Consider the following 19,557-nt stretch of genomic DNA (forward strand, 5'->3'; position numbering starts at 1 on the left):
AATGTAAAAGGTGTTACCTGCGTAAGCATTATGGTATTATGTATTTATTGTGTAACCAAACCAATAATAATAAACTATAATTTGTATATTCAAAAACGTAATTCTAATCTTTCTTCATTCGTGATTTTTAAGGTAGCGTTAGATTCAACCAGACCAAAAATTTCAATGCCATCTTATCCAAATTTCAGATTTTTTTCTACTTGATTCACTCTCACCATCTTTATAATAGTCAATTGATTATTCTGAACAAATATATTACTATTAATTACAAGTTAAAAATATATAAACATGAAAGCGTCAGTTAAAGATAATCTTCTTCAGTCATTTCATCACCTGACCAGTCCTCGTATTGATCTAAACTGTCGTCAATTTTGGACAAATCCAAATCCCGAAATTCATCAATTTCTGGAGTTGACGACAAAGGTATTTTGGTTACTCTAATATGCTGTTCAACTTTTTCTGTAGTCACTTCGACAGGTGCACTGTTATGGGAAGTTTTACCCCCCTGTACAGCTTTCCTAGTGGTTTGGATACTAGGATTGGAGAAGGCTTCCAAAGCCCTATGGTCCTCCATTATGCGATTTCTATGATGTTTACCCTTTTTCTTGGACAATGCACTGTCAAAGTCAAATTTCGGTGGTCTGAAACCAACTCGTCAGAAACGTTCACACACAATTAGAAATTATTACTTTTCTCCAAGGAAAACCTTTTTCTGCAAGTGGATAATATCATGGCGAACATCTGCAAGCATCAGCAATAAAAAGTCAAACGATCCTCTGTCTCCTTTAGGTCCTCTAAGCCCTCGTTCTCCTTGTTCTCCCTTTTGTCCTTCTGCACCACGTGCACCGGACTCTCCCTAATAAGAAACACTTTGCATTAACCGTTTGAGTGACGCAAGTGTACTAGTACTAAGTTATTCGCATGACAAAAGAAATTACGCACCTCATCGAGTAAGTAGGTTAAATTTATTCATCTGTTTGAAATTCCAATCGAATCTTCGGAAGTGTATCTCGATTTTATTGCAGTTTGTGCTAGTTAGAGTTAAAGGGTGAATTTGTAAGGCAGTTTGCAAACTGTCGCGTTCCGCTAAAGAATTGCGTGCCACACATTTTAAATGTGTGATGGATTTTATATGGAGATGAGTAAAGATCTTTTACTGTTTGGTCTGTGCTACTTTATGGCACAAAGTTTTTAAACGTATGTGTTGAAGTATGTTAAAACAGATCTACAGGGTGGTCCAGTTTTAAATGTCAATAATTCACCAATGGATAGCCTATCAAAAAATAAGTTGACATGCATTATGTCATTTTCCTGAAGAACGCTTCCTAAGGAAGACACAGAACTTCAAAATTGTTTAAATGCGTCGATACAGGAAGACGCTCACTGGATATAATTCAAAATTGACAAAAATGTCTACTTGGATTATTGTATTTTTTACTTTAAAATGGTTCAAAAGGATTCAAATCTGGTCATCTGTGAGGTTTACGAGTTAACTTTTGACACTGAAAATAGTCAAAAAACAGAATTTTTGGACTTTTTTTTTTATTCAATTAAACACTGGTAAGTCCGAATTTTTGGACTAATTTAATTCTAAAAATTAGTGTTTAAGACTAATCTCGTAGCATTTAATGCCACAATTGTTTACTTTCATCAATCAAGAGTCTGAAACTTAACTCTTATTATAAAAAATTGTTTGAAATTCGATTTTTCAGTCTTAAAGCAAAGTGAAACGTCTAGAAGTCAATTTAATACTGACAAAGCGCGAAATCGCATGTTTAAACCTATGGAAAATGTAAAAATAGTTTTTTAAGTCTCCTATGTCAAAAACTTGGTGAAGGTAACCCTAAAACTCGATTTTCCTAGCTGAAAGCAGTTTTAAAGCCCTAAAAATAGTCCAGAGTTCTAAGAAAATGAAAAGCAATAAACAAATCTGAAAAGTTAGTCTTCAAATCAATTTTTATGAATGTAATGTCAATATCCTGTATTTAAGACTATTTTCAAGATTAAACTATGGAAATGGAAATTTTAAGCTTTTGATGTCACTTTTCATTGGTTTAGAGTTACTTTTTGGTGTCCAAGTCAATTTTCAATGTTGAAATGTGTGAATTTGTAGTAAAAAATTGTAGATAAAGGAGTTTTCCATGACCTACCTAATTTACTTTCTTTTTTTTTTTTTTTTTTTTTTTTTCTACCTTAATTTTCCAACCTAATTTTCACTACTAAAGTTATTCAACTTATCTGAAAACTATAACGACTGACTACAAAGACAGTTTTTAAGCCTTTCAATACAATTTTCACAGTTTCCAACTCAATTGCCAAGGCTAAAATCTTTCAATTTGTGAAAACTGGTCAAAGGACAATTTTTAAGCCTCTCAAGTCAATTTTCCCCGTTTCAAAGTAAATTTACTGACAATTCTCAAAACTAAAGTCTTTCAATTTGTCTGGAAACTGTGAAAATTGGCTACAAAGACATTTTTTAAGCTTCTTAAGTAAATTTTCACTGTTTTTAAGACAATTTTTAAGTTAAGTTGGGTTGATTTTGGGTCTTTGAACGTAATAACTCAATTATCTCGTAAACGAAGCTTCAAATCAGAATTTTATAAGAGGTACTTATTTTGTCAAATTGGACAAGTAAAGTAAAAAAACTGAAATTTTTTAAAAATATCCAGTGACGTAGAGAATCAGGCAGAAACTATGACAACTATCTTCCTGTATCTACGCTACTGGAGAATTTTGGCAAACGCCATTCATAATAAGTATTAATTTCATAAGTGCTTGTTCTAAATTTGATCAAAATTGCTACAACGGTTTGACAGTTATGACCAAAAACACGAAAATTTGAAGGACTTTATTTTTCTTAGAAAGCATTTTTCAGGAAAATGACATAATGCACGTCAACTTATTTTTTAATGGGCCATGCAATGGCGAATTATTGACATTTAAAACTGGACCACCCTGTATATTTTTACACTTTAAAAGTTGAATTTGTATACAACGTCCAAAATTGCATGACCTACCTTTATTACAAGAATTTGAGTGGCATAATAATTAACTTACCCTCGGACCCCTTTTACATTTACACTGAGCATTTTCATCCTCTGAAACTGGAACGAAAGCATCCAACATAGAGTAAGTGTAGTCCGGATATCCATTTGAACTAGATATGGCATTGGAATCCACCCCTAAAAGTAACGTTCTAACAGAACTGTAACTAAACTTAACCTCGTTTTGTAAGTTATAATAGCAAAAGAAACTTTTCTCCCAGAAGCAGCGTCAGCTTTAATAAAAAGAATAAAAGCCAATCAAATCCAATGCGATTTATCCATTCTTTCCGTTTTCAATCGAAAGATAAAAGAGCTCTCCAATTTAATACTGTGTCGCTGATAAATTTCCAAGTTTCATAATATCTTGATAAGAGACTTTGCAGCTACTCTCCTTGGTTATTAAGTAGTTGTCTTGCCCGCTTCTAAGCCTAATAACTACACGGAAATTTTCAGTTTTAGAGGCACGAATATTATTAAGCTGCGAGAAGTTTTAAAGAGGTTGCTAAATAATAATAAAACTTCCAAGTTTTAGAGGTTCGAATTAGGGGCTTAGAGGCAAATGGCGTACCATTTTCTCAACAATTCAATAAGGGTCACCAAGCGTTTTGTGTTTTATCATTAAAAATGTACTAAAACATAAATAAATAATTAGCTCAATAGCCATTCGGGCACGTTTTCAGCCAAACTGGTCCTGACGGGCTAAAAAACACACGAATTGAATTAAAAAAAAAAACAAAACCGGAAAACAAAACGATCGTTGCATATTTCACAAGTTAGTTATGTCCGCTTTGTCCCAGCAAAAATATTTTCCCATTCGTTTTGTCGTCGACACTTTATAGCGATTATTTCGAGTGCGGACGTAATGAAATATCGGCCCTTTCGGCCATGTTTCGACGTCATGGTTTTGCTTGACATGTGATCCCCGTTAAACACCAGATAAATTGGGACGTTTGCCCTGTTTGTTTAAAAGCACACCTGAAGTAATTGCCGCAATATTGCGTAGCTTTTGGTCGATACTGACCTGGAAATCCTCTAGGGCCCTGGGGACCCGGGGGACCTGGTGGACCAATCGGTCCTGGCGGTCCTGATGCAAAACTTGACAGTCGGATAGCTGTACTTAAAGCTGATATCTGAAAAATTAAGTGTCAAATTAATGATAGATTTTTACATTTTTTGAGATATCTGCCTAATTTTTAAGTTAAGTTTACTTATAAGGAGTGAATATTTTATAACCCTGAATAATTTGATAAACTTCTGTCACAAATGAATTAAGTCTTCAAGTACCAATTTTGTAAGGGGCCTCAAAGCAATCAATTTGTCATCAGACTGTATGTTAAATAACGAACATGTCAAAAGTCAGAAACAGAAAAGTCTCGGAATTTTCCTAACAAGTGCGGAAAGTAATATAAGTTAATATAGTATATTCTATATTAAGAGCCGAAAGTATATATTTGCCGCTTGCACATGAAAATTGCAGCGTGAGGCGAAGCCGAACGCTGCAATCATGTAAAAGCGGCAAAAGTACTTTTGGCTCGAAATATAGACGATATTTTTTCGACGACTGCTGTGGGGTGGATTAGAAGGACAACTCACATCATTTTCGTCGCTCGAACTCATTGTCACCGATAAATCACTTTGACGGAATGTGGTTATTTCAAACAGGTATGTCAAGCGTTGTTATGGAAACGCCGAAAAAAGTTGGGGAGTAGATTGTTAGTAGAAAGCGAAAACGCTCTAGAGCAGAAAATCTCTCTTTCTGCTCGCGCGCGGCAAATAACCCCTTTCTGCTTCTAAATGGAAGCGTACATGAGGTACTTTCAAAGTAAGTCGTCGAAAAATATTATTACTAGAGGGTAGTTACAATTAAACGAAAGATGAAGACGACTTGTAACAGACTGAATGATTCTAATAGGTAAACTTCAAAATTTTGTTAAATTTTACCAAGGGACCTTGAGGAGGAGATACACCATTACAATTAAAAATCTAAATTTTGAGAGTTTGGTGTTAATTATCCTGGAGTAGCATGGAATGGAGTACGGAAAGTAATATAGGTAAGTTAATAATATTATTACTAGAGGGTAGTTACAAATAAACGATAGATGATGACGACTTGTAACAGACTGAAATGATCAAATCCCTTGGAAATGATGCTTCTAATAGGTAAACTTCGAAATTTTGTTAAATTTTACCAAGGGACTTTGAGTAGGAGATACACCATTAAAATTAAAAATCTAAATTTTGAGAGTTTGGTGTTAATTATCCTGGAGTAGCATGGAATTGGCCATTTCCCTCTGAAGTTAATGTGCAAAAAGTTATTTAAAATTTAAAACAAAATCAAATTATAAGATTAATCGACTTACCTGTAAGGATGATTAATATTAATTTTTCGAGCTTGTCCGTAGATATAATTACACATGTAGTTTCCGTGAATCATGTTCTCGGCACGACGTTTAGAGCAAAAAAATTGTTTACTTTCCCCTTATCGCTGGTCGTTGTCCCGATCCTGGTATTCATTCCGTTGGAGTAAGAAATCGCTTTTGTGGGCTTGAGTACCACCTCTACAGTGGAGGGTGGGTTTGTAATTATATCTACGGACAAGCTCGAAAAATTAATATTAATCATCCTTACAGGTAAGTCGATTAATCTTATAATTTTTCTTCGCTTGTCCTTGATATAATTACACATGTAGATGTTTAGAGTAGAAAAGCGATTTCAAGCGGCGAAAATGTATTTAACATTAATATTAATTTGATGAACAAAGTATAATACAAATTGATGAACAAAGTATAACCAAATTACACAAAGAAATATGGTAGCCGCTACAAAATAATTGCTTATTTAACAATAACGTATGGGATAATTCTCCCTTCAACACAATAATGTTAACTACAGAATTAGTAATAGTAACTTAACTCTTAAAAAGTAACTCAAAATAAGTTTAAACAAATTTTACTTTTCAGTGTTTAACACTACCTTAGCAAACTCTTCTCTGGGCTTAATCAAGGGTCTATTATAAAATTTAAAAAACGTATTTGAGGACGGAGTCCAACCAGCCGTGTGGCGTATTATTTCGAAGTTTACGCCCTTTCTAGAGGCCGCTGAAGTTGATGCGTGGCGAGTACTATGACCGGAAAAAATTCCAGTGTCAATTCCACCTAACTTGAGTACTGATTTAAGCCAGCGACTTATAGTCTGTGAAGTTGCTGGGTGAAACGGTTTCCTATGAGTTAAAATTAACTGTTCATTGTTCTCACGGAATTTCGACGTTCTTTCAAGATAACTTTCAATAGTGCTCGCCACGCATAACTCGGGTGTTTCTTTGAAGAAAGGAAAAATAAGAAGGGGTTGAAGTTTATTTGGAGCTGATGTTTTGATTCTTTCTGATATTTGTAGTTCTATTTTCTGATCGTGCTTTAATATGTCTTTAATTTTTATTTTTGACAAAGTTTGCACCCTGCTTGCAGACGAAATTGCCATTAAGAAAACTAGTTTATAGGTTAGGTGCTCCAAATTTAAAGAATTTAATGGATACCATGTTTTTAAGAGTGAAAGTACAGAGTCTGGATCCCATATAAAGGGATATCTCGGTTGTGGAGGTATAGTATTTCCTACACCTTTTAAAAATCTGTTGATGCATTTTCGATCTTGTTCATTCGGCGAGAGTATTAGATTTAACGCCGATCTGTACGAATTAATGACAGAATAAGACATACCAGTGTCTACAATGTGTGTTAGGAATTCTAAATAATTTGTTAGGTTGTAAGTCAATGGATCACCAAATTGCTTCTGTTTGCAAAACAACCAGTATTTTTTAAAACAGTTGGTGTATTGCTTGAGTGTGCCTTCTGATAAGGAATTAATTACGATTGGTATCGCTGCTGCTGGAATCCCTCTGTTTTGATAAGCGATCCTGATAATTTCCCTGCCACTAGGGAAAGCTTCTTGGCCAGAGGATGACTGTTTCTGAAGGGAGATATGAGTAGATTAGGACTAGGATCAAAAAGTATCGGTTCCTTAATTAATAGTTTTTTAAAAATTGGGAACCAGGGTTGCCCGGGCCAATTCGGAACTACCAGTATGCCTACTGCTTTTTCTTGAATAATTTTTTCTAAGGCCCGTGCAACGCACGAAAAAGGAGGAAACGCGTAAAAGTAATATTTCTTCCAAGTCGTTGTAAATGCATCTACTAAAAAAGAATTTGGATCCGGGAACCAAGAAATATATTTTTTACATTTATTATTAATTCTAGAAGCAAACAAATCTATTTCCGGTTTCCCAAAATTTTTTATGATTTTTGTGAAAGCATAATAGTTTAATTGATACTCTGTGTCAATTGACAATGATCTTGACTCTTTGTCGGCTTTTATGTTGTCTGATGACGTAATGTAACTAGCAAAGACTGATAGGTTTTTGTTTTCGCACCATTCCCAAATAAGCTTCGTGGCATAATTCAAGTGCTTAAATTTCACACTCCCTCCTCGATTTATACAGGAGATAGCTGTTTGGTTATCAATTCTTAATAAAATTCGAATATCATGTTTATTTTTGGTCAGTGACTTAAGTGCGTAAAGTGCTGCTTTTATTTCTAAAAAATTGATGTGCATTCGAGACTCCTTTTTATCCCAAAACCCATGAAACATTCTTTTCTCACAAGAAGCACCCCAGCCAGACGGCGACGCGTCTGAGAAAATTTCTAATGCAAATTGTTGTGGCTTTATGTCTTGTCCTTTCCCAATGTTTTTTTCCCACCAGGATAATTCGATTTTCAGTAAGCTGGGAATTTCGATTTTTCTATTGTAATTTTTATAGTCGTTCGAAATAACTGAATGTTTTAGTATTTCAAAAACTTTTAAGTGAGTAAACCCATATTTTGTTGCAGGGCATGATGCTACTAACTTCCCTATTAACTGTGCAAATACCCTAACAGTACAATGTGTTTTTCTCTTAAATTCCTCAATTTGACGTCTTAGAATTTGGGTCTTTTCTTGCGGTAAGGAAATCTTCATGCTAATTGAATTAAAAGAAAATCCGAGAAAGGTAATGCTCTGTTGAGGGTCTAATATACTTTTGTTCACATTTATAATGAATCCTAATTTTTCTAACAGATCTGTAGTAGTTTTTATGTTATTTTTACATTGATCTTTGGTATCAGCAATAAGTAACATGTCGTCCAGGTAAGCTACTAACAGAATATTCAGTTTTCTAAGAACTGCGGATACTTGTTTAATTATTTTAGTGAAAATAAATGGCGCTATGCTTAGGCCAAATGGGAGTGAGTTAAACTCATACAATACGTTCCTAAACTTGAATCTTAAGTATTTTCTAAAATTTTTATGTATTGAAAGTAGAAAATAAGCATCTTTGAGGTCAATTTTAGCTAAATATGTATTGGGAGTCATAAGTTTCAGAACTGTTCTATGGTCTTCCAATTTAAAATGTGGCGCTTCTATGTGCGTATTGAGATTTTTAAGATTTAAAATAAACCTATTTTCTCCATTAGGTTTCTTTCTTAAAAAATATGACGATAGAAATTGACCTTTTATTGGGACACATTTTGAAATAGCCCCAATTTCTATTAGATTATTAATAGAATTAAAGTAATCTTTATACTGACATCTTTCGATGCTAATTTTGGGTTCCCGCAGTTGTTTCGGTTTCGAATTAAATTGAAGGGCTATTCCCTGAACCCAGGCCAAAATCCTGCTATCTTGTGTAACATTTTTCCACGCAAGTGAAAATTGACTTAAGCGCCCCGCGTATTTAGTTACCTTATTTAAACAGAGTATTTCCTGCGATAGTATTTCTGTTCCTTGTGATCGTTCCATTTCTTCCTTCTCATTGGCGACTTCTCTTCTTTCTGTTCCTTGAATCTTCCCTTGTATTGAGGGCGCTGGAAGTTTAAAGGCTGCCGGTTCTTCTGTTGACTTCCAGATGCTGCAGTTGTCATAAGAACAGTTTTCTTCTTCAGCTGAGTGCTTGATTTTTTTAAGATTTGATCGTTTTTGAAAACTTCGTGAAAGTCTTTCCCGAACAGATGCTCGTCCATCTTAACATTTTTGGCTACTTTAGCACAATCTGGATGTAAATGCGGCAAAATTTTGAACTTTCTGTGAAGAGAAAGAGCGTTGTGTACATTAGCTATTATTTGACAGGCCTCACCGAGGATTATTGTGTCATTAGCTAGTTCAACGGCTGACAAGTTCTTGTTAATCACGGTGGCAATGGCCGAAAGCCCGTGGGCTAGTTGCATTTGCAAAGTTGTAATAAATTTATCATGCTTAATAGCTCCATCTGGGAGGCATGGTAGTATTTCTTGGTTTGTTTTTGGTGGGATTAATTGCACACAATTTTCGGGAATTTTGAATTTGTCCGTGATTTCGGTTCTTTGTGCACTGGTTAGCCCAGATTGCAGCACTGCTTTCCCTCGTAATGCTATTTCATTGTGTATTGCGGCACCAATTTGTGCCTTCTCAATAGGTTTACTACCAAAATAGTCGAAATTTATTTCTGCTTGTTCCCCTGATGGAGCCACGGTCTGTATTTCCTCATTACTAGGTTCTTCGTCCGAGGAGTAATCTATGTATAAAAGGAAAAAAGTCCTTTTAACTTATTAGTAAGTACTTGTATTTTATGACTTTAATTGTAACACACAATTTGTTAATGTTGCGCAGTAACGAGTGTTACTAGTTTTGGCTAACGCATGTTGCCTGAGATTAATTGAGATCGCATGATCTCATCTCATTTAAAATTTAGTGTATGTAGAAGAATAGCAAGTGCTACCTTTCTATTTGGCGAGCGCGTGCTGCCTAGAGTGTTGTAGAAATCGCATGATTTCACTCTTATTTCAACATTGTTACTTACTGGAAGTTTCACTGGATGAGGAATGAGACGAAGAAGAATCACTTGAAACCAGTGAGCTCAGCTTATTCTGAATCTTCTTAAGCTTCTTATTGAGTTTTTTCACTTCACTTTTCTTTTCCACACTACTAATTTTGCGTTTCGGCATTTCGATAACAATATTCCACTACGCGATTTTATTTTCGACGCGTACCTTGAACACGACAAAACGGAATGAATACCAGGATCGGGACAACGACCAGCGATAAGGGGAAAGTAAACAATTTTTTTGCTCTAAACGTCGTGCCGAGAACATGATTCACGGAAACTACATGTGTAATTATATCAAGGACAAGCGAAGAAAAATTTCCGTTTATACGTTTTTAATATTTGATAAATGATGATGTTGAACTATCTATAAATAAGAAATCCTAGTCTATTCTTTTTCGTACAATTGCTTTGTTGGTATACAAATAAACTACCCCAATATTGGAAAACATCACATTTTTCAAATTTTCTATTTTAAAACTTGGCATATTATGTCTGCCCGTCATTCACTACAATATTGAAAAGAGACTGAAAATTTTACACTGTGAAAGGAAGCAACAATAAACGTAAAAGTAAATTGGTACAAAAGTCGAGGTCGGAAAGCCATTGTATTGGCCATTTACGTAGAGAGCAAACGGCCATGAATACTTAAAACCCAAAAGGGTTTCCAGCACTTGTTTCTATATTTATATTCGACGTGAACATAAAGGCCCTATCGAATACCAGCAGTTTACAGCAAAAAACACATCGTTTACCTTCTCCTGCAAAGTTTTCACTTTGTCATTTAACCGAACTAAACTGTCGCAGTTAGCGTAGCATCGATGAATGTGAGCTGCCTGAGTGTCCCTTAAAGGGCCCTCGGCGTCGCCTTTTTCAGGGTGAAGCTCCCTTTCGCAGGTTTTATTATCGGTCCTCAAGACAAACCCTTCGTGACAGGAACAGCGATAACTGCCTATCTCGTTCGTGCACCTGTGTTCGCAGTCTCCATTTCTATCTGTGCATTCGTCTACGTCTGCAAAGAATAGTTAGTTTAGATTATACAGGGTGGTCCAGTTTTAAGTGTCAATAATTCACCATTTGATAGCCAATCAAAAAATAAGTTGACTTGCATTATGTCATTTTTCTGAAAAACGTTTCCTAAGGAAGATACAGTCCTCCAAATTTCTATTTAAAAAATCGTTTTATAGTTTAAAACTGAACATTCAAGACTTGTGAAAGTCCAAATGTGTACTGAATAGTCTAAAAACTTTTTTACTACTAGGAATGGTCTTATGATTCGCTTTCTCAGACTGCCATCCTGGTTGAGTGTCTGAAACTGGCATTCAAGAACTAAAAAAAGTCCGGAAATCAAGACAAAGATTGTATTGTGCATACAACTCATTTTATACTACTAAAAATAATATAAAAGTTGACTTTTAATGCTAGAACTGACTTTACTAGGACTAAAGAGAGTCCAAAAGTATATTTTCAAGACTTTAATTGGTGTACAACTGAGTTTTCTGGACTGGACAACAAGTCTAGAAGTAAATTAAATTTTCGGACTATTTTATTTCCAAAAATTAGTTCTCAAGACTATTATTGTAGCTTTTGGTACCAAAATTTTTTACTTTTATTACTGAAGAAACTTGACTTTTGGAAATAGTCTTAAACTCGATTTTTCAAACTTAAAAAGCACTAAAAACAGTCTGAATTTCTTAGAGATGCTACAATTTATTGCACCTATGAGTGTAGAAGTCAATTTAATAGTGAAGAAGCTTGAAATAACATTTTCAAGTCTATGGTCAGTGGACACACTGGCTTTTAGGCCTGATAAGTCAAAAACTTTGTAAAGATAGTCTTGAAACTCGATTTGAGGCACTGAAAACAGCCTTAAAACACTAAAAACAGTCTAGTTTATTGAGAAATACCCGAATTTTTAGCACTGAGGTGTCTAGAAGTCGATTTAATAGTGACAAAGCTTGGAATGCCATTTTAAGTCTATAAAGAATGTAAAAATTGTTTTTAAGTTTGCTATGTCAATAACTTGGTGAAGATAGTCTTGAAACTCGATTTTCCAAGCTGAAAGCAGTTTTGAAGCACTAAAAATAGTCCAGAATTCGAAGAAAATGAAAAGCAAAGTAAAAAGCAGGAAAAGTTCGTTTTCAAGACAATTTTCATGAATCTAATGTCAATGTCCTGCATCTAAGACTATTTTCAAGACTAAAATATTGAAATTTGTCTTCAAATTATGAAAACTTAATTCAAATGCAAATTTTAAGCTTCTGATGTCACTTTTCATTAGTTCAGTCACATTTTGGGGTTCAAGTCAATTTTTAAGGTTTAAATGTATGAATTTGTAGTAACAAATTCTTGAAAAAGTAGTTTTTTTGTCTACAAGTCAATTTTTAGTATCTCGATTTGCATGAAAACTGGTTACAAACACAATTTTTAAGCTTCTGAAATTTTTATCTTTTCTAATTCAATTTTCAAAAGTCTTTTAGTTTGTCTGGAAACTATGAAAACTGGCTACAATAATATTTTTTAAACTTCTTAAGTGAATTTTCCGTTTCCAAGACAATTTTTAAGTTGGGTTAGGTTAGTTTTGGATCTTTGACCGTAATAACGTGTAATAAAGTGCTTGCTCCAAATTTGATCAATATTGCTGACAGTTATGACAAAAAAAAAATCGATTTTTTAAACAGAAATTAAAAGGACTGTATTTTCCTTAGGAAGCACTTTTCAGGAAAATGACATAATGAATGTCAGCTTATTTTTTAATTGGCTATGGATTGGTGAATTATTGACATTTAAAACTGGACCATCCTGTATAAAGTTATTGTAATTTTTCTGATTTGCTGTTTGATATAGTGACGACAATTTCCTGGCAAATCAGAGCAATGTTTGCGCTTTTACGCCACACGTCGCTAACAAGCCGCGGGCCCTTTTGGCCCAACGCCAGTCCGGTTTCTTGTCCATTGTTCTCAAACTTTTTGGATTGCACTTTATGACTAGCCCAGATGGAGGCATTGTGACCCAGTTCAGGATCAAGTCGCTTTCTTCGATTTTTTGGAATGGGTCGCAATTGCTGTTCCCGGCGAGGTGTTGTTTGCCTCATAAATTGTTCTTACCTACACAGACTGGTTTGATTCCATTTCGCTGGTTTTCAGGACTGAACTTGTAACCGTCAAAACAAGTGCAGATTACCCTCTGAAGGTAAACAGTGCATTTTTGTTCGCACAAATTCATTTTGCAGGGATCTTGATCTTTTGGAACACACCTGGAAATAAAAATATTCTTTATTATAATTAAACAAACAGAAGCTAAAAGATTCGACTGTACTTTTTAAAATACAATAATTAGCAAAACATTTATTTGTAATATCCAGGGTTTATTAAGCATGTACAAATTTAATAGAGTTATATGTGCCCCAAAAGAATTTCAGCCCCCTGTAAATTGGTTAATTATCAAAATTTTGACAAACCTCAATACGCAGTTTAATTTCCTATTATAATATTAGAAAACATTTTAAACTTTTTATTTGCAACTAAAATTGTGAGTACAATTGTGAATGACTGAAAAACACTTCCAATTTCTTGTAGTTCTGTTATTTGTCTAAATTCTGCATGGAGCTAAAAGTTTCCAGAAAGATGTTTTAGTGACTTCATGAAAACAAATTAATTGTTGAAAGTGTAAGAAGGAAAAGTATCGGATTTAATTTCCTTTGGCAGTTTGGCCGTAAAAGACCAAATAGAAACATTGGGAAAAATATTTTGGTCCTAGAAATTCAACCCTCTGTAACTCTGTTATCTGCAAAATGTGATTTTCTGTAATATTGCTAAAAAACACCTGCAAGTTTTTGAAGAGATTTATTTGCAAAACTTTTTGTAACTCTGGTATTTGACAAAATTCTGCATGAAATATACTATTGCCCTAGAAAAAAAATATTTCTCACAGAAGTTCTAGTGATGAGAAAGTGCTTGTTTGTGCAACAAGAGAAGCACGAGAGAAATAAATTGTCAAAAGTATAGAAATAAAACTGTAGGAAGTTTAAATTACTAAAAAAACGCTACAGGACTATTTAGTCCTAACCTAATTTTCCTGAAATGTCCCAGAAATACTTATTTGCTTACAAAAAATTTTAGTAAGCCTAAAGTGTGTAGTGTTTGAGTGTACGACAAGAGAAATTATGTAACTCTGTTATTCACCAGATTTTCCACAAAACACTGCAAAAGTGTCTCAGTGCTCTGCACATGACAACGATCACGTGACCGTCGAAAAATTTGAAATCATCTGTAGAGACGTGTTAGAAAATTCAATTCAAAGTATATTTAATTACCAGTCCGGAAAAAAGTTTTCTTTTCCCGTGGGATGCAAAGCAAAACAAGATGTGAGGCACTGCATGTTTGAACCGGAATATTTTAAAAATACTGCACAGAAGAAATAGAGAACGAAACAAATATTCTTAAATCAAAATGGTCTAAAAACCATTTTTTTACCAGCTACATCAATAATAAATATTCTACTTCTTTTTTCGTTAAATAAAATAATTTGTAAGAGTTAAAAGTAAAATTCTGGCATTATAGAGATTTACAGAAAATCAAAGTTTTTTTCATTATTTGAAAACAAAAGTTCTCGTATTATTGAGCAGCACCAAGCAATTATTTATTTAAAAAATAAATTATACATTTTGCTACGAGTATAGTCACTAACAGTTTCCTTCAGGTGCAATTGTGTCTATCCAGTTCTTCAAATTGTACTTTTAACATAATTAATTACACCTCACAAAAAACTAATTTTGTGTAAGAATAATAGTACAAAAAGCACGCAATAAGGGTGAGATTTTTATTAAGAAAGTTTGGAATGGGGGAGTCATTCAAACCCAGGATTTAAGTTTCAAAATTAGATGTTGTAGCGGTGGTTAAAGCTGTCTAACTTTGGAGATTAACCGAGTCAGGATAGCCATTCACCAATGCTGCAAAATTACGTTATCTGCTGTGGTATTTTCGTTGAGACTTGTCGTTTTGGTTGACATTATAATAGCTTTTAATTCAATCTCACCTTCCTCCAATAAATGTGTAATCGTGGCAGCAATGCTTTCTGGTACAATCCACCCATTTTCCTTCCATATTGCACTTATATCTTGTGGTTATAATGTTGCTTGATGGACATTCTAAAGTGTCAGCCCTAAAAGAAAGAGTTTAATAAGTAACTGAATCATTTGATATTTATTGTTCAGTTAATCAATTGATGATACCAAAGCTAATATGTGAAAAATACATGGTTTTCTTTAATCTTTACTATTATCCACATTTGTATAATTTGCGTAAATTGCAGTACTGTTCTGTCAAGAAAAAGCAGCTACCCAGCTAAAGCTAACTAACTACCTAAACTACCCTATTGTGCTGAGATTAACACAAATACAGGACATGTAGTAGTCTCTTACACTGGATTTTTGACCATTAACGTTGAAGTTACATTTCAGCAACTTCACGTGGTTTCCATCATCCAACCTAATTATTGTTGATCTTGAATTTCAATAATTTAGAGCTATTTGCTCAGTAATGTCCTTTTGGTATATAAATAGCTATTACCGGCTTTCTAATTCTAATCCTATAATACACCAATTGAGTGGTGTCATAGCAAAACTGCCACTCTCCATTTTAAGACTGATTTTACATTTTTGTTGCATTCAAGAAACAGAAAAGTTATTTAGAGTTATGTAAGTGTCATTTGCACCTAAACACCCAATTTCCCATATAAAAAGCTATTTAAAATCAAAGATTTGTTACAAAAACGCCAAACTCTATTTACTGAAAACAACGAAAATTGGCGATTTTGCTATTAGAACACTCAATTATTTTCTTCATCACCTGTACTTTTGCAACAAACTAAAATCTGACCGGTAACTTACTCATTTCATTACACTGTCATTAGTTTGACATTTCATAAAAAATCTACTCCAAATCAGCAAAATGCACCAAGTGGAAATAATATTCGAAGAACTAAAGGCAGAAACCATGAAAGAGTTTGAAAGGGTCAAAATTGAAGCAGTCTCAACTGCTAACCGAGTTAAAAACGACACTAAAGTGCGAATGGAATTAGTGCTGGACATCCTCAAACACAATGTTAGTGAACTGCTGGACAGAACTATGGATAAAGACTACGTCAAAGAGGTGGAAGGACTGTACAAAGAGGCAATCAAAAACATCCACGCAGCTCAACAAGCATCTTGGTTGCTACTGAATGATCGTACAATTGAATGTAAAAGGCAGGTTAAAAAATGCTTCCAGTATGCTTGCGAACTTGTGGAGAAGAAGGACAAAACATTGGAAAGAGTGTACAAAGCTGTGAAAGATTTCTTGAAAAGTAATTTGAAAGAAACATCGAAAGAGATTAAAGCTATGAGTATCCTGGCCCAGAGACAAATTATGGTTTCTTGTAAAGATGCTAAACGTCGAGCTAATAAAATTGATTTCTAAATTTCTCAATTTATCTACAGCTAAAAGGCGGGAGTTTCTAAATTAGGTTAATGCCCTTTAATAGGGCAGGATTAAAGTCAATTTTTTTTTATTTAAAACCCTCTTCGAAGATCTTTAATCCTCCATTAGAGACCTTTGACGAGATAATTGAGTCAATAATCCAGCTTACCCGGTTCCGGCGGCAACCTCGTTAAGCGTATCTAGGTAGTATCCATCCTGAGAGGGCAAAACTTCTTCAAGGGCATCGATTAAAGGCGATGCCAGAATTAGCAGAAACAGGAACATCATTTCACTCTAGTTTTCATTTTATCGTCCCTTTGTCGAAAGTTAATTACACCAAAAAATTGCAACAAACACGACATGAAAAAATATAAATTTTTTAAGTGATTAAGCCATTATATTGGCCTGGTGCAACAGTCCGAAATCTACTGGCGTAAGCGTCGAGTTTTTCGAGTAATGACAATTAGTTTTTAAGTAGTTTTAATTAGAGGTTTTATGAAATATAGTGTTGGTGCTTTAACGCCTAGACAAACGGGAAATAAAACTTTGGCTTTATTAAAAAAAATCTATTTCTCAGTCTAATCAACAGAGGTGTTTTTAATACAGAACTCCCTGGAACAAATAAAATTAAAAAAGGAGTAGTAATAAAATGTAAAAATATCTAGATATAATGATTTACAAGATATAAGAGGGTATTATACTGAACTTGTATTTTAATATCAATTTTGTATTTTTGGAAACTAACAAGCGGATTTAAAACTGGATTGCGTTAAGCAACAATCAATTGAATTTCAAGTGGCACTAGTAGGACAGTAAAAGAGAATATTTATAAATAGTGAAGTGTCAAACTAACGTTCTGAGATAATAATTTTATAGTATACTATTCAACGAGCATGTAATGATAGCTATTACTCACGAAAATGAACTGTAAATCATCGACGATTGTGTCTAACGCCAACTGTACAACACTGCAGCAGGTATAGTGAGTAGATTCTTACTAACATTTCTCTACAAGTTTCAAATAAAGTACTGATTCTACATGACTTTTATAGTATATTATAAACCTAGGGACTAAAGTGGTTCTTTTAATCCCGCGGCGAAAGGTTTGTAGCCCGACCGTAGGGAGGGCTACAATTTGCTAAGGGATTAACGGTGAGTCCAGAAAAATCGTATTTTTTGAAAATGAACATTGAAGAGGCCGCCCAAGAGGCCATCGCTAGCCTTCTTCCAGAAAAATCTCGCGAGGCTTACAAAAAACAGTTTCTTCTTTACCAAAAATGGTGCGTTGAACAGAATGCAGAGAATTTTACGGATGAAAAGGTGCTCCTGGCTTACTTCCTGCAGAAGTCTAAGAAGCTCAAGGCATCTTCTCTATGGAGCCAATATTCCATGATCAAAGCCACGATAATATCTGAAGCAAACGTCGACATCAGCAAATACAGTAAACTCCAGGCATTTCTAAAGAGACAGAGCCGAAGAAGTCCAAGACATTGGATTTCGACCATATAAGAGATTTTCTTCAAAATGCTCCAGATGAACAATATTTAGCCCAAAAGGTAAGATTATTTTCTTTACTTTGAATATTTTCTTGATAGTACTACTAAAAATAACACCATTGATTATTTTTGTCTACAAAACTACAAAATGTTTCAGGCGAAAACTCTACGAATGTAGTGGAATTAGTGAGAAAGTATATTGGTCTAAGGCCACCTACAAAGCATACACGATTTTTTTGTGTCTTACAAAAATCGGAAATGCATGACTCAGCCCATAGGAAAAAATACATTTGGACAGCTACCAAAGAGAATTGCTGGCTACATGAGACTACCAAACGCAAACCTATATACTGCGCATTGTTTTCGCAGATCATCAGCTTCTTTACTTGCCGACTCCGGATCAACCATAGATGTGTTGAAAAGACATGGTGGCTGGAAAAGCAGTTCTGTTGCTGAAGGTTATGTTGAAAATTCATTGTATCAAAAGAAGAATGTTGCCGATCAAATATTCACCAATGTCTTCTCCGATGTTAGTTCCCCCAGGGATTAAAATTGCTTTTAATCCCTAAAGTGCATAAAATTGATTAATGGTATAAATTCTTCACCTCAGTGATTTCCAAATAAATTTTACTGTTTCTGGCATTGAAATGTAAGGTATACCTTTACCGGTATGCTCTTTACTGTTTATATTACCTGAATGTTGTGATAAAAGAAAATGCAGCAAAGGCAAACGAAAGTTTATTACCTAAAAAGTCAAGAGCATCCTAAGGTGGGGAATACGTAGTTTTTATGGCATGAAAGAATAAAAATGCCACTGCTAATATTAAAAAAGTTTTCAGGGCGTTATGAACACTATATAATCTACACTGTTTCCAAAATATTATGTATTCATAAGGTATAGGTGAAACATAAAGCATTTATTTTACAGCTCTATGGGTAATATTTGTACAGTTGTACATGATAAGCTGAATTTTTCAATTATCCGAGAGCTCTAAATAAGTTTTGTGTTTTATAACGATAAAAACATCATCTGAAACCAAAAATGTTTGGAGTTCACAAGTTATTCTATACTTTCAGTATACAGGGTGAGTCGCATAGACATATATAATCTTCGGTCAAATTTAAGAGGAATAAATCTTTTAAAAAAGCAGACGTGCAAGATTAAAGTTACGAACAATTAAGAGTGCATTCAGATTCCAAAACGAATCCAATTCCAGTTTAAGCGGAGCCCTTTAAATCCGTACAAATTCCAGATTTATACATTATGTTGGCAGCGAAACGCAGTTTATGTTTTCCTAAGCAGCAAAATGCAGCTTTCGGCACCGCCGTATTTATCACTTTTATGGCCCCCTCGAAGTTCCCAGCTTTATCTGTGAAACGGAGCTGAATTAAAGCGCCCGGCCACATTGTTGGATTTGACAGGATTGAGGGGGGAACGGGCGGGGAAGAGGAGACGAGCTGGAATTAAATATTTTAACCGTGAGCCGTAATAAATTTCATACAGCACTTTATTACTTTCTGCAAAAAATTAACTTTTACAATAGGACCACGGGTCAAGATTAATTGTAGTTGTAGTGAAGCTGTGGCGTCAATAAATCACTTAGTCTAATTACCCCGAGTCATTAATGCGACCACGGCCTTGTGTTATTATTATCTTGCGGTCTCTGGAGGGGA

The 19,557-nt window shown here is 34.4% G+C and overlaps 2 protein-coding genes across 3 annotated transcripts; both read right to left on the reverse strand.

The window, feature by feature from the left end:
• Window positions 1-237: 237 nt before the first annotated feature.
• LOC145736001 (collagen and calcium-binding EGF domain-containing protein 1-like) lies at window positions 238-16,982 on the reverse strand. Its single transcript, XM_081990210.1, has 8 exons — window positions 16,557-16,982; window positions 14,967-15,092; window positions 13,037-13,185; window positions 10,685-10,941; window positions 4,066-4,174; window positions 3,058-3,182; window positions 690-856; window positions 238-641 (listed from the first exon to the last, which is right to left on the reverse strand). The coding sequence occupies exons 1-8, from the start codon at window positions 16,673-16,675 to the stop codon at window positions 302-304; spliced, it is 1,392 nt and encodes a 463-aa protein (XP_081846336.1). The 5' UTR covers window positions 16,676-16,982; the 3' UTR covers window positions 238-301.
• LOC145736029 (uncharacterized) lies at window positions 4,962-10,268 on the reverse strand. 2 transcript variants are annotated; one of them, XM_081990249.1, is made up of 3 exons: window positions 9,906-10,268; window positions 8,813-9,620; window positions 4,962-5,602 (listed from the first exon to the last, which is right to left on the reverse strand). In XM_081990249.1, exons 1-2 carry the CDS (start codon window positions 10,048-10,050, stop codon window positions 8,818-8,820), a joined length of 948 nt encoding a protein of 315 aa, XP_081846375.1. In that variant the 5' UTR covers window positions 10,051-10,268; the 3' UTR covers window positions 4,962-5,602; window positions 8,813-8,817. The 2 variants fall into 2 exon arrangements, with proteins under 2 accessions (XP_081846375.1, XP_081846366.1); XM_081990240.1 differs by lacking the exon at window positions 4,962-5,602 and adding an exon at window positions 5,755-7,007 and having other exon boundaries at window positions 9,906-10,267.
• Window positions 16,983-19,557: the final 2,575 nt, after the last annotated feature.

The sequence above is a fragment of the Ips typographus genome, linkage group LG1 (genome assembly GCF_016097725.1).
Source record: "Ips typographus isolate SLU linkage group LG1, UJ_Ityp_2.0, whole genome shotgun sequence".
NCBI lineage: Eukaryota > Metazoa > Arthropoda > Insecta > Coleoptera > Curculionidae > Ips > Ips typographus.

Excerpts from the sequence above, each read along its gene's own strand:
- LOC145736001 (XM_081990210.1), bottom strand. The coding sequence starts at position 16,675 with ATGATGTTCCTGTTTCTGCTAATTCTGGCATCGCCTTTAATCGATGCC. Across the intron at positions 13,186-14,966 it reads TACACATTTATTGGAGGAAG|GTGTGTTCCAAAAGATCAAG; the intron begins GTGAGATTGAAT and ends TTTTATTTCCAG. Across the intron at positions 4,175-10,684 it reads TGAAAACTTTGCAGGAGAAG|ATATCAGCTTTAAGTACAGC; the intron begins GTAAACGATGTG and ends TTAATTTTTCAG.
- LOC145736029 (XM_081990249.1), bottom strand. The coding sequence starts at position 10,050 with ATGCCGAAACGCAAAATTAGTAGTGTGGAAAAGAAAAGTGAAGTGAAA. Across the intron at positions 9,621-9,905 it reads CTCATCCAGTGAAACTTCCA|ATTACTCCTCGGACGAAGAA; the intron begins GTAAGTAACAAT and ends TTTTATACATAG.